General features: G+C 38.7%; 1 protein-coding gene across 3 annotated transcripts in view; it reads right to left on the bottom strand.

Moving 5' to 3' along the window:
- Nucleotides 1–16172, bottom strand: part of epha4b (eph receptor A4b) — a 78985-nt gene that overhangs the window by 24681 nt on the left and 38132 nt on the right. For 2 of the 3 annotated variants that reach the window (XM_055151849.1, XM_055151850.1), the window contains 5 exons: nucleotides 10603–10758; nucleotides 8608–8943; nucleotides 7272–7384; nucleotides 5891–6053; nucleotides 2979–3087 (listed from right to left, as the gene is read on the bottom strand). In XM_055151849.1, the coding sequence (XP_055007824.1) occupies nucleotides 2979–3087; nucleotides 5891–6053; nucleotides 7272–7384; nucleotides 8608–8943; nucleotides 10603–10758 (877 nt within the window). Of the gene's footprint in view, nucleotides 1–762; nucleotides 784–2978; nucleotides 3088–5890; nucleotides 6054–7271; nucleotides 7385–8607; nucleotides 8944–10602; nucleotides 10759–16172 lie in introns of all 3 variants that reach the window. The other variant, XM_055151851.1, reaches the window with a different exon arrangement.

Here is a 16172-nt window from a genome sequence, read left to right as displayed (position 1 = left end):
CAACACTACTTCCTCCCGAGTGCCTTCACCTTCATGTATATATAAATCTATTTACCGGTATGTGTATATGGGTGGAAGGAAACGCTGGGGTTTGATGATGGTACATAAGCCATTATGTAGAATATCAATACCTATGCCTCGGCTTATGTGTAAAGAAAAAGGTATTGTTGGTGAGCTGGTTTACAGCATGAATAAAGTAACTGAAACAAGGATTTAAATAAATAAATAAATAAATTATATATATATATATATATATATATATATATATATATATATATATATATATATATATATATATATATATATATATATATATATATATATATATATATATATATATATATATATATATTAAAACCTGTTGTGTGTACTCAGAATAGTAATGGAAATAATAGTTCCATGTGGTTGGCCTGTACTACTTCAACGTATACTCTTTGGTAGTCAACATTACTTATAACTGAAATATGGGATGGGATGATGGTTTAAATGACTTCTCAACCATTAATTAAATAACTGAAATTTTGTTGCATAAATGAATGAATTTCCTTATTTTTCAAGATCAATAAAGTATCTATCTAAAGGAATGCTCACAGTGACTTAGAAAAATCATTTGTACTATTGCTTTATAGTACTGTATATTTTAGTTCATAAACCATATGTTGTCATATTTTACACAGCCAATTACTGGTTAGTAGTAATTCTCAGACAAAACACGCCTTTGTCTCTATGGGATGTCAACATATCCACAAACATAGTTAAGACATTGGCGGGGGTGCAATTAACCTAGATAACACCTCCCTAGCCTGGGAAACCTGATAAGTCAAGTGTCTGTCATCTTGGGACAAAATGTTTAACAGGGTTTTTTGGCGGCATATATGTTGAGGCTTATATAGTAATTCCCCACTGATTAAAAACTCCCAGACAACAGTGACTTGAACAACAGGGAAGACAGTCTCTGCTGATTACATCCCTCTGAGTCAATAGTGAATAGAGCACTCAGCCTGATAAGCAATCACCTGAATCAATACTAATGTTTTTAGCCTGGCCGCATTAGTGAGTGTGTGTGTGTATGGGTAGTTTTTAACATGTGGCTAATCTAGTCGGGGGCCCATTGTAGACAAACAGTTGCAGCGGCAGTAAATTGAGCAGGCTGTCGTCCCCTTCCAAAGAGCTTCACTGGGCTTTCATCTTCTCACAACAATCTGTATTCTTTTATTCCCCTCTCTGCCTCTCATCTCCGTCGCCACTTTGGCCTCTTTTTAGAGACACAGCATTAACCTTCAAAGAGGCGCATCATAGAGGGGACTGCCACGTACAAAACAAACCAGGCTTTGGTTCATCTAGCAGTGTATAAAATGTCCAAGTGGGGACATTTTCGTACATGCACTGTATAGTAAATTATTGATGTTCCTTTTAGTCTTAGTTGTTGCAGGTAGTGGGCACCAATAAAAGCAACACTTTTCAATGACTTTCCTAGCCAGTCTTGGTGACCTTGTAACGCTGGGTGATATAGCAAAAAAAAATCATGTGTGTGCGTGTGTGGTAATTTTAATAACAATTTTAAAGTTTATTTTGTCTCATTAAAGAAAAACAAATATAGCTTACAATGTGCATTTCTTAAACATAAACAAAATACTTTTAAAAGTCTGAACTCCTACTCACATGTTTTTGTCACTGTTAAAAATTAAAAAATGGTTCATTGCACAATCCTATCACCTATGTATGTTTGAAGTCTCAAATAATTATAAACATGAAATAATGTTGAAGCATGTAAACAGATCATAAGCCCTTTTAATCCTCAGTTTGTCTTCCTGGTCTGAACTGATATTGCCCTAAGTGGCAAGACTGGCCTATATGTATAATGCAATAGGCTATATACACCACAGAAATCAATAAAATTTGGTTCTATACTGTAATGAGTATTTGATACGCGATTTAAAACGATCGCTAAAATATACTGAGTCAGCACTCAAACAACTTAATAAAAAAGTAGCCTCTTCATTTTGATTGTAAGGATGCCTCTAACTTCCCTGTTCACTAAGCTGCTGCACTCAAAATTCACTTTCTCTCTAATCTCCTTAACTCCTGACCTTCTGCTACATGACCAATAAGATTATACCTGTCAGTCTGAACCTCAAAGTGACCCTGGTCTGTCATTGGCTCCTAGCATCATCATCATCAACACTGAAAAAGATGATCACCCACACTCCTGCTTTTTTTTATACCAGGGTTTTTTTTTTTTTGGTTTGAAGTCGGTATCTAATTTTGAATTCCACTGACAAGAATTAATATTTCATAAACTCATCAGTTCTTTCCTGCAGCACTTGTAAAAATAAAGTTGTGCTTGGAGAACATGAGGGTAGAGCACATAATCAGAACTTTTCAGCATTGCTATTGAGTATGCTTGAAATATTACCCTAAATAGGCCTAGATGATCTTGTATGCAATGCACCTCATTAAAAATATTATTATTGCTTAGCAGTTTTGCTGGGAAATGTAGCTGTATCCATGTACTAATACGTGTACCGAAAATACACATTCTGAATACTAATTCCAGAACAGTTATTTTTCATTTGTTGGTATTCAAAATACAGTTATTTTTCTAAATTAAAAGGAATACATAGCAATTATTGATTATGCAATTTTAGATTTGGACTGCATGGTATTAATTAGAAAAAAGCAAACATAACTCTTGAAATGTATGTGCGTGTGATCTGTAATTAGACACAAGTTAATGCAAAACAAAAAATCTAGCTCTTCTTAATTGTATGTCATGTTTTTACACAATATAATGCAACTCGATCTAAAAATGTTCAGAATACAGTACTCTGATTGGACCATGTATCAGAATGCATTACAAAATACATTTTAATGCAGATATTCAGTATTTTGTAACTAAATAAATTTTTAAGTATTCTTTACATTACTGTCCATGTAACTATCCATGTAACACATGTTAGACATGTTTTTGGTCTTACCTTCCACTCACAACAAAGCAGGTGACCAGAAAGATGAGGAGCACAATACCCCCAGCAATGGACACAGCGAGGATAGTGGATTGATTTGGGTCTCCAATGGCCAGAACATCTAGGAATAAGAAAGAGACAGTGGATTCATAATCTTACAACTTTAGGAAATAAAAGTCTTTTAGAGGGGAGCTGGAGCCAAGTGAAAGATGATAGCAATTGAAACGAAGATAAAAGACTAGATTGAAGGAGGAGTAGGGAGAAGGAACTAAAAATGAGCAGAGGAAGTGAATTGAATAATAAGTACGGCTCTTGATGAAAAGCCCTCTCTCTCTGTGTATATGAGATCCGACACGAGACCCGTTCCCCGTTTGGCCTCGCTGTCCAAATGGATATGTTAACATTGCACATAACAAGGCTTACTGCCGAGAACTTTCTGCAAAGACGCATTGATTTTTACGCCACACCAATCGAGCCATTACTCAAAACAAATACCCCATTTATCTGACTTAGCTAAGCATGAGCGGACACGTGTGCCTGTGTGTGTATATACCCCAATGTGTTGAAGAAGCGAGTGAATGCCCAAGGGCTGCCGCAGATAACCATTGATCTCCTATTACATTTACCGGCGCACACATACACACTTCTATAGGGATCGATAGCATTGATCAGAATAGATAACCCTTGTATGATTGCTGGCAGGTTGGCCAAATGTGGCACATGCTACATTTTATAGTATGAACTTGACAGAGGAGCAGGTGTTACAAATAGCTCTATTACACAAGGGATACTGTTTCAACGTAAGAAATTGATTTACCTATTAAATGCAAAGATCAAGTATGAAATGTGACAATGAAGATTTATGGATCCTTCTTAGGAATCGTATATAATATACAATTTTATGTGGTACCATTATATTGATGAGAAATAATTTCATGATACCTCACAATGACTGGCACCGTGATCCTTTGTTTTCTAACATTAATTTTCTCTCCATCATTGTTCCTCTCCTCCATCTTTATGAAATCAAACTTTTCTAAATGATAGGGTGGGGAATATAGATGTTAAAGAATGCATATTGTGTTTTACCCTTCATCCAAAATGACTTAATAAAAGAGACAAGTCCACTGATATCTGTGTTTGAAAATTGCAGTGCCCATTGAGAGCAGATGTCATAGTATACGTTATCATGACAAAGCGTCGACAACTCCTCTGGATAGCTGTAGATCATGAGAGTGAGTAGCAGATTTTTTTTTCCATTTGTACCAAAATGGCAAAATGCTGCTGAATTTTATGCATATCACCGATTTAGAAAATAAAATTGGAGAATGAAGTAAGTACAGAGCACTGGGCACACGCCAGTGGCGGTGAAAACGGGGGGTTGATAAGCAATATGTCTTGAAAATAAGTAATTTAAGATTGCTCAAACATGCACAAGTCACTCCAATACAACTTTGAGAGGGGAAATGAGAAGGGAAAACAACTTTATCGTGGTTAAAAGACTTGTGCTGCTGAATGTTACTTCTAAAATTCGTATGATTATTATTTTTAGATGTTATAATATATTCAACCTGAATATGCACAATTACAGATAAACTGAATCAATCTTACACTGATAGGTTGTTAACCACTCTGCCACTATTCACCCCACAAGGACAGAATGTGTCCTTTAAACTGCTACCATTGATTATTGGGTGACTAATGTATAGGCCTCATGCTTCACTAGGCATCTAAAATATAGTTGCACTTTATATACATTAAATGATTGACCCCACTGTCTTTCTGTGTGAGAATCAATGCTCTCTTTAGCACCAGAGAACATGGCACCATAATGAAACAATGTGACAACTACAAAGGCAATAAGAGACGGTTAACAGAGGGTCCTGACATAACAAGACAGAGGCACAACAGCAGCAGTTTGTGGAACATTTCCCATTATAACCCAAAATGGAAAGATCATTACTCTACAACGGCAGCTCCTGTTAGAGAGAGAGAGAGAGACAAAGAGAGAGAGGGGGAGAGACAGAGAGACAGACGGAGGGAGAGAGATCTGCAGTGTAATGTTTCCAGCATCAGGGCAATTTCTGCACTTTTTATGTTTGGGACACAGTGCCTTATTGATTTATGTATTTTGTTCTTGCTTAGTATTGTTTTGAGAAAGATGTGACACCATTCCAGCATATATTGAAGGTTGAAGGTTTAGAATTTTGAGGGGCCCTTGTGTGAGTATTCACATTTCTCCTTAGCAAAGCTAATTTGAATAACTTCCTTTGATTTTAAACATTTTGCCTCAATTTATCCATCCTTTTTGAACTATATCTTTACTTTTATATATGAAAATACAAGATCCAAAAATAGTTTATTTTTCAACATGTAACTGTGTGAAATCTAAATATGGGACTATTATTAGTTATTACACAAACTTGACACAGTTCTCAAAACCATTGTACTCTGTTTGTAGTTCTAGTTGTTTTGGCAAATTACCATGCTGCTTTAAATTCACTACTTAATATATTTTTGTCCTTTCTGATATTTTCTGTTGAAAGGGTAAAAGTTAACAGTGTGTCCCCTGAATCCATGAAAACATAAAATCACACTGTGTTTTACATTATCATCTTTCACTAGTAAAATGTAAATGAGTTTCAGTGCTGATATAAAAGCTATTTTGTGTGAGTGAACTCTTTAATCTGCAGGAGGAATACATTAGGCCAGATATAATCACTCATCTTTCTCCTTGTTGTTGACCTTCAGCATCCAATTTACGTAGCATTTATTTTGTGAGCGTCACCGTTACCACACCGGCATGCAAACTATTTCTATCCACCCTATCAAGCATGTGTTTTATTGTTTGTTCCAGACCAAAAGCCAGTGGGAAATGAAATATGTGGACAGAATAAGCTGATATGTACAAGCTTGTCGCGTACCTTCGTGACTAGTCTCCAGCTCGATCTCTCCCCCGTAGCTGCCGTAGCCCCCATCTGTGCGCGCCCTGACCCTGAACACGTAGGTGGTCCCTGGCTTGAGGCCGTCCACTGTCATCATGTTGGAGCGAGTTTTCAGGACAGTATAGTTCTGCTCACGCTGGTTCTGCAATGAAGAAAGACTTGCAAGTGGGCACTATTTATACATGTAAAAAAAATGGCCGACCACAATATAAAGCTGAAATGTGTGTATATTTTCATCCCATGGCAGAGAGCATTAGTTAAAGTGAGTTCCATTGAATTTACAGTCATGAAATGCTGAGCGTTAAAAATAAAAGAACTCACCGCATTAGTTTGACAATGTACATTTAAAAGTTATAATATTTTAGTTGAATGTGCACTGTTACTTTTCTGACGGAATTCTAACATCTGGATTGTTCCACAGTATGGCATTAAATCTATACTTGGAGGAAAACACGTGACACAACCAGACCACGTTACAGGCAAGATCTGTGGGGAGTTAAGCCCACTCACTATAAAAAAAAACACCTGTGAATGAGTAAAGGCATGATAAGTTTAATGCCATACTGTGGAACATTATCTGCATGGAGGTAATCAGTTGGCACACTCTCTACCAGAAAAGTTATAGTTTAAAGATATCTGCAAAATCAAGGTCAAACAAAGTGGGCTACTGAAAATACATATTAAACAGACCATAGCATAACAAAAATTAAGGTAGAAGAATATGCTAATGAAACTGACGATGCATTCAACCTTCCTATGGGCCAAGTTCACCTCACATTTTTCATCTGCTCATCATTGCACCACTTAGATGCATTTATACATGAGCATCTGCGCTGTCCCAAATCTTCGCCGTGCCAAATCTACACTTTGGGGCAATATGTTTCAACTCACTCCCTGCCATGTTTCTTCTGCTCCCCCAGGTGTGCGTGGAGGAATAAAGAACAAATGTGTGTCTGTCTGTAAGATGATTCCCTGCAGAGAACTAGATACACTACCTAATGGAGGACACTCTACAACGCGGATTAACACTATTTTACTGCTAATCACCGGCCGCACGTACAGGCAGCCTTAATTTCATCACCTTGGCTGGTGTTTTACAAGGTTTGTTCGACAGATGTGTGGGTAATTGGCTTGGTGGGAGCAATAGGGGAGGCTTATGATGGAGATAAAGACAGAGGGAGAGAGGAAGAGTGAGTTTTTTGGATGAAGAAGTCATTACTTGGATACCTTAAGGCCGCAGACAGTCCAAGTATAGTAAACAAGGGGGGGAAAAGTTTATTGGGGGATTTAATGCCAGATTTGATGTTTTTCTAATCCCACTTGAAGTCTTTATTACACTGCAATTCTAAATGTGTCTCACCTTCTCGTAATAGATGACCTCATATTCCACTATGGCTCCATTGGGTCGCTCCGGACCCTGCCAGGCCAAAGTCACACTGTCCTTGCTCCGCCTCTCCTTCAGCACAACGCTCACTGTAAGAAACAAAAATAGAATAAAAGCATTAACCACAAATGCATAATGTATCTGAAGCACCCCAGTGGCCATGGAGATTTTAGTTTCAACATTGTTGTAGAGATGAGGGTTTTTTGTTTTTCTTTCCTTTCTGATATCTTGAACACTAATTATTATTTTTTCTTTTTGGGCCAGTTTAACTTGGATCAGATGAGTTCTCCTCATACATTTTAGTATTGTTATTAAATTTGATCTCAGTTCTCATGATAATTTTTCTAATATTATGAGGATTAATATGCACATCAGCCAATAGGGGAGAGCATGCAGAGTGTGTTAGTTGGAGTGATTAAACAGTTTAATCTGGATCTGCCTTTTCATTTAAAAAGATGTGTTCCGGTATTTCTCTTTAAACACATTGGTTTTATGCAAGATCCGAAAAATTAGAGCTACACCACTCTCTTTAGTCAATCAAGCATTTATTTAGCCGACTAGCCCTACAGATCTGTCTTAAATGTATCAAGAGAAGCATGAGAGCAGGTACACTTAATAATAAAGTGTCTTGTTATTGTGGATATAGATATTTGTGTTTGTAAATTAATTTTGACTGAGACCCACTGTGCTTTGCTTACAGTATACATGTGCTCAGTGTCATCAATCTTTGCTAATGAGCTACTAATGTTTTATACAGTGTGTAGCTCTAACGCATAAGGTAGTGTTAGTGTGATGTGTATCCTAGCATGGCAATACTCATTAATATACAGAGATCTTACACTGGTGCAGTTCAAAGTGTGTTTTCCTGAAAATATACCAGAGTCAAGAGTGCTACAAATGACATGTGTGGTCATAATGAGGTTAACAGCCAGGTTCATTACTCCCACCCCCCACAAAGGCCCCACCTCCACCGTCCTGTCACATGATCCTCTCTGACATAAAAACATCTACTTCAGATAAATATCTCTGTTGGAGTGTTGCTTTGTATAGATAAACTAATCTTGCAATGTTTGGAATTTTGTAATCAGAACCAAAATGTCACCAACACCTGTTTTTTGTTCGTTTGTTCGTTTGTTTTTAACATTAGTAAAATGAATGAATATCTGAAATATGAATATGCTCTCTCTCTCTAATTATTGAATTATTGGGTGCAAAGGTTTTAGATGTGGTTGAATATTTTTAATTTTCAATAGTTTCTGCCATCTGTTAAACTGATTAGTAAGGCAATGGTGCTTTAGAAAATACTGTTTACCTGTCTGTGAGGTGGTGATGTTGATGACCACTGTTCCCCGGGGTGTAGGGCTTAAATCGGACACTCCGTTCTGACTCTCCACGGTGAAGCTGTAGTTGGAGTCTGGTTGCAGGTCAGTGACTAGCACAGTTGTGGAGGAGAGACCAAACTGTCGGGGGATAAAGTGCACACTGCTGCCACAGGGGGAGCATTTTCTCCCGTCGCCAGAGCACTTCCTGCAGTGGAGGCTGTAGGTGATGTCACCCCGCCCCCCTGTGTCCCGAGGCGCAGACCACTCCAGGGTCACACACGTCTCATTCACAGTGGAGATGGGGTTTTCAGGGGCAGAGGGAGGACCTGTGCAGCAAAACATGATCAAATTATGATTGTGGAGCACGCTTTGGTCTATTTCAGGGTCACTTTGGTTATTTGTGCCACTTTGTCAAAAAGCAATTTCAGCAAACTCAACTAAGCTTCACCTTAGTGCCCACTGCCAATCTATATTACAGTTTACAATGACTAAAATAAACGCTCAAGCACTTAAATGCTTTGGAAGTGGAGACTTTGGCCTTGCTTATTTGTGTTGTATAGAAGCCTTGCAACATCAGTATAATAACTTGTAAATTGCATAAACTGATTTTGTGATCCAAGTTACCACATTACCATGACCCAACATATAAAGTGTTCGTCTTTGCTGACTCATAGTGAAGGCCTCAAATGTTTGGTCCTAACAAGTGTTGCAGACTTATACATCTAGTGTTGATCCGAGTTTACAATAAATAAAGCTGGATCTTGTCTCTGCGAATGCCACCCATGTGATCCTCAAAACAAAGCGGTATAAGAACTTAAGACCACTGTCTCCATTGTGTAGTGATGTTTAACCAGAGAGACATGGTCTTTGTTTCTATCAACATTAGTAAATGCTTTTTGTTGTTTAGTTTAGTTCTTTTGATGAAGGCACAACTATTTAAAAGTAGAACCACAGCTGAAGACAAGGTGTTTAACAAATGTAGTACTGTATAAACCTCACCTCACAGGGTTACAACACTTTTTCTATTATATGAAGCATATATCCTCTGGGCAGAGTTCTGCCTTACTGGCAGAGTAGTGTTAAATATTACATTCCTGCAGGATTGTCTGGTAACCTACAAAGCACAGAGTTGTCATGTATGTCATTATGATGGCTGGTCTATAGGAGCTGCTCATATGGAAAAGCGCTGATTATGGCTGGCCCCTGCTGCATGCTGCAGTGCAGGTATCTATGGAAATGTGTCAGTGGATGCCCATTAAGCCTGACATGTCATCAGGCCAGGCTGAGCCTGAGCCCCAGGGGGGCCTGGCAGAGCCTGCAACTTTCCTGATTAGGCCTCCCCGTGGCACAGCCCCCAGAAGAATAAAGGAGATGGGGGTTTTCTGGCCATGGGGGTGGGGGCCTGACTGAGAATAATTGAGCCTGTCACTCATATATCTGTTGAATAGATGCTCTCTGATCCTGCTAATACAGCCCTTTTCCATCCTCCTTACACTAGGCCACACTTAACTGTCCATCATAATCACCACTGATTGGCCCTTTATGACACTGGGACTATTCCACTGATATTGTACATTTCCCCTGCTGCTCTAGTCTTCCATCTCATTTCCTTTGTCTGCTGATGACTAATTCTCTCACTCTTCTCCTCTACTCCTTAAAGCTCAAGAGAGCCAAAGAGGGCCCATACATTTTTGGATGAATCACTCTTTCCACTTGAACACCTGTCACAGGTGTAGCAGGTGACAACCTGCTGTAGCGATTAATACGTTTAATCTGTCATAATCTGATAATGGCGGTGTGAGCAGCACGGGATACGTTCCACTGTTTCTGTATTGGCCACAGACCCTCACCATATCTTTGGCAATCCACTCTTTTTCCACTCAAATCCACTCAAACTCTTTTTTCTACTACTTGTTGTAGCCTTTCATGACTTCTTAAAGTTTCATACAGCATACATAAATTAGTGTAAGTGTGTGTAGACTCACGTGTGCAGGACATGGAGCGCGGGTCAGTCTCGGCTCTGTGGTAGCCCTTCTCACACATGCACTCAGTGGCCTGTTCCTGAGGAGATGAGCTGTGAGGAGGACATTTGGTGCAGTAGGCGTCTGTGGCTGAGGCCTTGTATGTACCAGGTCTGCACGCTGCAAGGAACGATGGAAAAAATAAGTCAACAATATTTTCTTGGCTTTCTTGTGTAATACTAGAGTACTGCATTAACGTTTGGTATTAAATCATAAATATTTTATCATAATCGATGGTCTTTTAAGCTTTTAAAATCTTTAGTAATTGTCCAGTTGTCATTAGTGTGCTTTTTGGACTATACCATGTATATTTAAATAGGTAATCAAGTCATTGATTTTGACATTAAGGTGCACTGTGTAACAATTCTTTTTCTAGATTGTGCTACAATATAGATTAAACCTATCTATCACGAGGAAGACGAGTAGGTAACAGCACTACACTACGTTACAATTCACAGAAGGAATCTTTGCATTTTTGAACAATAGATACACTTGTAATGAATAAATGCTAGATGGATATGTTATTGTCATACCATGGAATATTCTAGGCAAAGCAATAACATCTCCACCTTTAAATAATCATTAATTTTATTTGATTTTTCCCATTCGTAAGAAACAATACATCAAGATGATCTGGTTACAACACCACTGACCATTAAGTATAAACACTTGCGTTAAGAAACCCACTTTAGCACATATTGTCTGGTCAGTCGGACACACCACATCCTTCTGACAGCTCGACACTGATAAACCTCCAAAATGATCACACATATGTCACTGTTTTGACCCACTCTTAAACCAGGATGAGCAGACGCATGGATACAGCATACACAAACAGCAGATTGTGGTTTGATCTAAAGTGGGTAGAACAGATCCGGCGAGGTCATAAGTCCGTGTCATGCAGCACCAATGGCAACAACAGCGCACGATGTAATGTAATGTGACGTGAGAGACCCGGACGATCAGTTTTACCACAGGCTCCGACCAAACAAAAACACAGCAACAGCAGCACCAATCTTATATAATATATTGTGGGGAATTCAAATACAACAATAACATAATATGACTAGTGCAGCGGCTGTTACACCGGGTGCATATTAGTCATTATGTGGAGTCATAAAACTGCGGCGGCAAATCTGCGCGGCTGCTCAACACAGCAACAAAATGGATTGGGGACCTGAATGATTTCCCTTTGCATTCCTGACAGTAAAATGCAATCCAGGCTTTCTCTTTGGTAATCTGAATATAGATTACACATGCATTTATTTTTACATTCACAGGGTTGCGTCTCCTATTCTCATAAGCCCTTTTCCGGCCACAAGCAGTAAATAGCATTATAGTGTGCAAAAGTAAGGAAAATTAGGGTTGCTCGAAGAATTTAATTGAATATGTGGCTTGGGTGTGACTCAGTACTAACCAAAAAGTTCTAAAAAGTTGAATCAACCCCAGCGCTTTTTGTGTCTTGAAGGACATTATATAAATCTAAGCACTATAATATTATTTACAGCAATTTATAGACCAAAGTGGGATATTGGCTGAAACGATATTTTGGAAGACGATATCCAATCCACCAAAATGTGCAATATCGGCACAGATATCAATTACCAATGTTGTATCGGTGTATCCCTAACATTAACACTCTGAATTGAATGTAGCAATACACAAAAAATAAGCAAAAACATATTTTACCTGTAGCACAATTTTTTTACCCTAATTAGATAAACGTGTGTAGAGGTCTTAACTACAGGGTAAGCATGTTTTACTCAAAAGATAAAGGGATATTTTGTTTCTTGCAGAGGACAGTCTATTACCTTATGAAGCCTTTGTGATATGATAATTTGATTTGATTACAATTAATAGTGCAGCCCTAATATACAGGATAAACATTGCACATAGACTACTAAAATGAGTAATACTTGAATGTGTGAACTGTGTATGAGGTTGGATCAGAGGTGTGACAGATGCTCCAGGTGTTGATTAGTTGTTGTGTGCTGGCCCTGGTCTACACAAAGGTGTTAAGTACGCTCTGATTGGGTGTGTGTGAGCGCTGATTGCCTGCTCTGGATCTGAAGGTCAGGGATTTAATCAAGCCGTACGTCACTCTGCCTAGAGCAGCGGTAAATTTTCTCTCCAATACACACATAAAATGTTAGGATACACAACATAATGAACAAGACAGTGGACTTTGAGAGGACAGACTTGTCTTTTTGACCTGATCAGAAGTTTGAAAAAGTCTATGTAACTTAATAAAATAGATTTGAGTTTCTAAAATGACAACTAATGGGTAGCAATAGAGCTTGAGATGACCTTGGGACTTCCAAATGTTAAAACTGTCCCTGAAGCTAGCATGCAAAGGGACAAGGGGCTATAGTTGAGAGGATAGCAAGCTAACGACCACTAAATTATACTCCTCCGGCTCACTCAGCTTTAAATCTGGCCAAAACGCGTTGGCATTTTAACCTTACTTGCCATATAGTAATAAGGCTTTAAAATTTAATTACCTTTTTAAGTACCTAATTTTTTTCTTTTCTAAATCTGAAACTGATCCCTCCACTGAAGAGCACCATGAGGACATATATGTGTGCCTGCTAAAATTCTACTGCTGTCATGCTCCTGTCTCACACTGTATACTTGGCCTGTTGCGTCAGAATGGGTATATGATGTGCCAAGTCACTATGCAAACCACTGCACTCTAGAGTATTTGATTTTGTCATAATGCAGAGATAAGAAATGTTCCTATTTTAAAGCAAACAATGCTTTTTAAAATTTGAACACTACATGAATTACCACTAAAAGAAGTTGTCATTCCAACATTTCTCTCTGCCTCAACTGCCACGATGTAAGATATTTCCATGCCCAAACAAACAATAACTATTTAAAGGTCTTTTATCATTTAAAATAGACTCTTGTGAACTTTTAGCTGCTGTTATTTCCTCAAAAACATACCTGGAGTTGTGTTTGTTTTCAGTCACACATGTTTGAGTAACTCTTTATTATTGCCATTATTAGTCTGTCTACATCTAAAGCTCAAAATACTCTGTTCACCCTTGTGATGTCACAAAGCTGTAGTTTTCAAGTGAACAGCTCCTTTTACCTTAAGTTCAGTAGAGATTGGAAATCCCAGGGCTGAAATCATCCAAATGATTTTAGTCAATGTGTGGAGTTTAAAAACATGTATTACCACATGACATCACAAGGTAGAAGAGAGTGTTTTCTGTTTGAGAGAAGAACTCTAAATAGGCTAAATAGGAAGGGTTTGTGTGCTAAACATGTGTGACTGAAACAAACCTAACATAGACCAGAAGTTAGTGTAATATGGGACTTTAATACCATATTGTTTTTTTACAAGCTTGTAATTTCCTGGCAGTGGTAAACCCTCAAATATAATAGTGGCCTGAAAGCAGAGTGGTTGCTCAGTGTGGCAGTATGACTTCCACCTGGTTGCTGTGCAGGCTCCAATACAGCAGACAGTATTTTTAGGCAAATCATTCATCATAGGGGAGCAAAGTCCACTAGCACAATCCCCCATAGACCTGAAAGAACACTGAGAAGGGGGATATGTGTGTAGAAAGAATAGTAGACAGAAAAAAAAAAACACAAAAGAGAAGCAAGAGAAGCAAAGAAGTGATAATTCTCCAAGGGTTACCAAGCTCTCCTTCCTGTCAGGTTCAGTGTAAAGGGTGCCTATGCGATGCCATGTGTGTTGGCGAGGATGTAGCAACTAGCTTTTCTCTAGAGCACTTTTCATCCAGGCACAAAAAGGACCCCAAAGATCGACAGATGGACCCCCATGCCAAATCCACTGGGCCAACTCCTCCTTTTTCTGGGGTCCTCTTTTGCACCCTATTTTCACTTGTTTCCTTTCCTTCACTCTAAAATATACTTCATGTATTCTTTTTTCTCAAGTGTACTCCCAAGTCACTACTTCATGGGAACAGGATAGTTGACTTGATTCCCTTATGATGAAGGGGTGTAGGCGTGGATCGCAAACTATAAAAACATACCAAAACACATAAAATAGGTATTCAGTTAGAGAGTTACGATGTTATGAACTATTATTTTTAAGAAGGGCAGTGTTAGCATGTTAGCATGTGTGTGGACATGTTCCCACCAAATGCAAAGTGTGGCATCAGATCCAGTGTCTTATTAAAAATTCATCTCGTCACTAGAGAGAGTGTATTTGTGCCGATCGATAGCTCTTAGATATGATATAGTACCACTGCTCCAGACACTCCCTCAGTCACCACACACCCACTGAGACGGGAACTGTCCTTTGGAGGAAAAACTGTTTTGACTTAATTATGTTCAAAGTAGAAAAAAAGATGACAACAACCTCCTTTTTGTCCTTATCCTAAGAAACACAGTGAAAAGTCAAGCCCTTTCAGTTTACTTTGAAGTTAGAAAATATTCATCACACAGAGACAGTTTAAATGTAACACTTATAGCCTTATTTGAGCCGTAATATAAACCCATTAATATACATTAGAGACTGTCAAAGAAACTTTTCTCATTAAACGGAAGGTTGTAGCCCACAGCAAACAGTTATACTGCGAAGGATCAGAGTGAACATTGTGCATGTTAAACATTTCAATACTAATGCATATATACCATTTACATTGCAAAGCCACTTAATACAAAGTTAGAGTAATGCATTAAATGAAAACAGTGGTGATGCTGATGGCCCGAGGAGAATGGATGTCAATTGCACGTGTGACCGTGAGTGGACTGGACACGTGTCCCTGAGAGGAGACAGATTGAAATGCAGTGAGTCTGGAGGAGGCCTTTCGCTCGTGTTAAGTGTTTGCTGGGATATAGCCCATGTTTGTGTGCGCTCTTTTGAGAGGGAAGTTGTGTAAAGCTCGTTGGCCCATGGGAGATGAACTCTGTAATGGTCACCATGGCAACAGGCTTTCAGGATGAAGCCCTTGTGCGGGCTGCCCCTGGAGTGCCACAGAGCTGCTGTGAGCGCGGGGCTGGTTGAGACTAGCTCCTTAAAAATTGATACATCAAGCGTCAGTGGAGAAATGTGACGAGATTGAAGGTGGCGTGTTTGGAGGCCACCGGGGTCGAATCTGCCCGTGTGTTTGTGCTCTGTGTACATGTCCGTGAAACATGCGCCTGCTCCCCTTGACATGTTTTCATGCTAAACAAATGATGAGACAAAGACAACAGTGTAACGCCGTATGGGGGGAAAACCACACAATTATGAGCATATACTTTTATACACTTTTACCACAGGGCAGTGGAAAAACCAGATCTCATCTGGACTTCACATAAGGATCTTTCTTTAGAAGTTACTTTGTTTGATCATCAATTTCTTGAAACCTCACAAGGAAATCACAAAAAATAGAGATAAGCTACAAATTCTGTACATCTCATAATGAATTCATACCGCAATCCAAGATTTGTCAATGTGTTATACAGGTAAAAGCTCTGGTCAACTGTTTTATCTTATATCTAAATCAAACCGCTACTACTTCAGACTGCTTCATTTCCTGATAAGCCTAACAAAAATAAATAATTAAATCCAGCAG

This window comes from Boleophthalmus pectinirostris, unplaced genomic scaffold (assembly GCF_026225935.1).
Source record: "Boleophthalmus pectinirostris isolate CB_2022bp ecotype Guang Dong unplaced genomic scaffold, ASM2622593v1 HiC_scaffold_16, whole genome shotgun sequence".
Lineage (NCBI taxonomy): Eukaryota > Metazoa > Chordata > Actinopteri > Gobiiformes > Gobiidae > Boleophthalmus > Boleophthalmus pectinirostris.
This window is presented reverse-complemented; position numbering and strand designations above follow the sequence as displayed.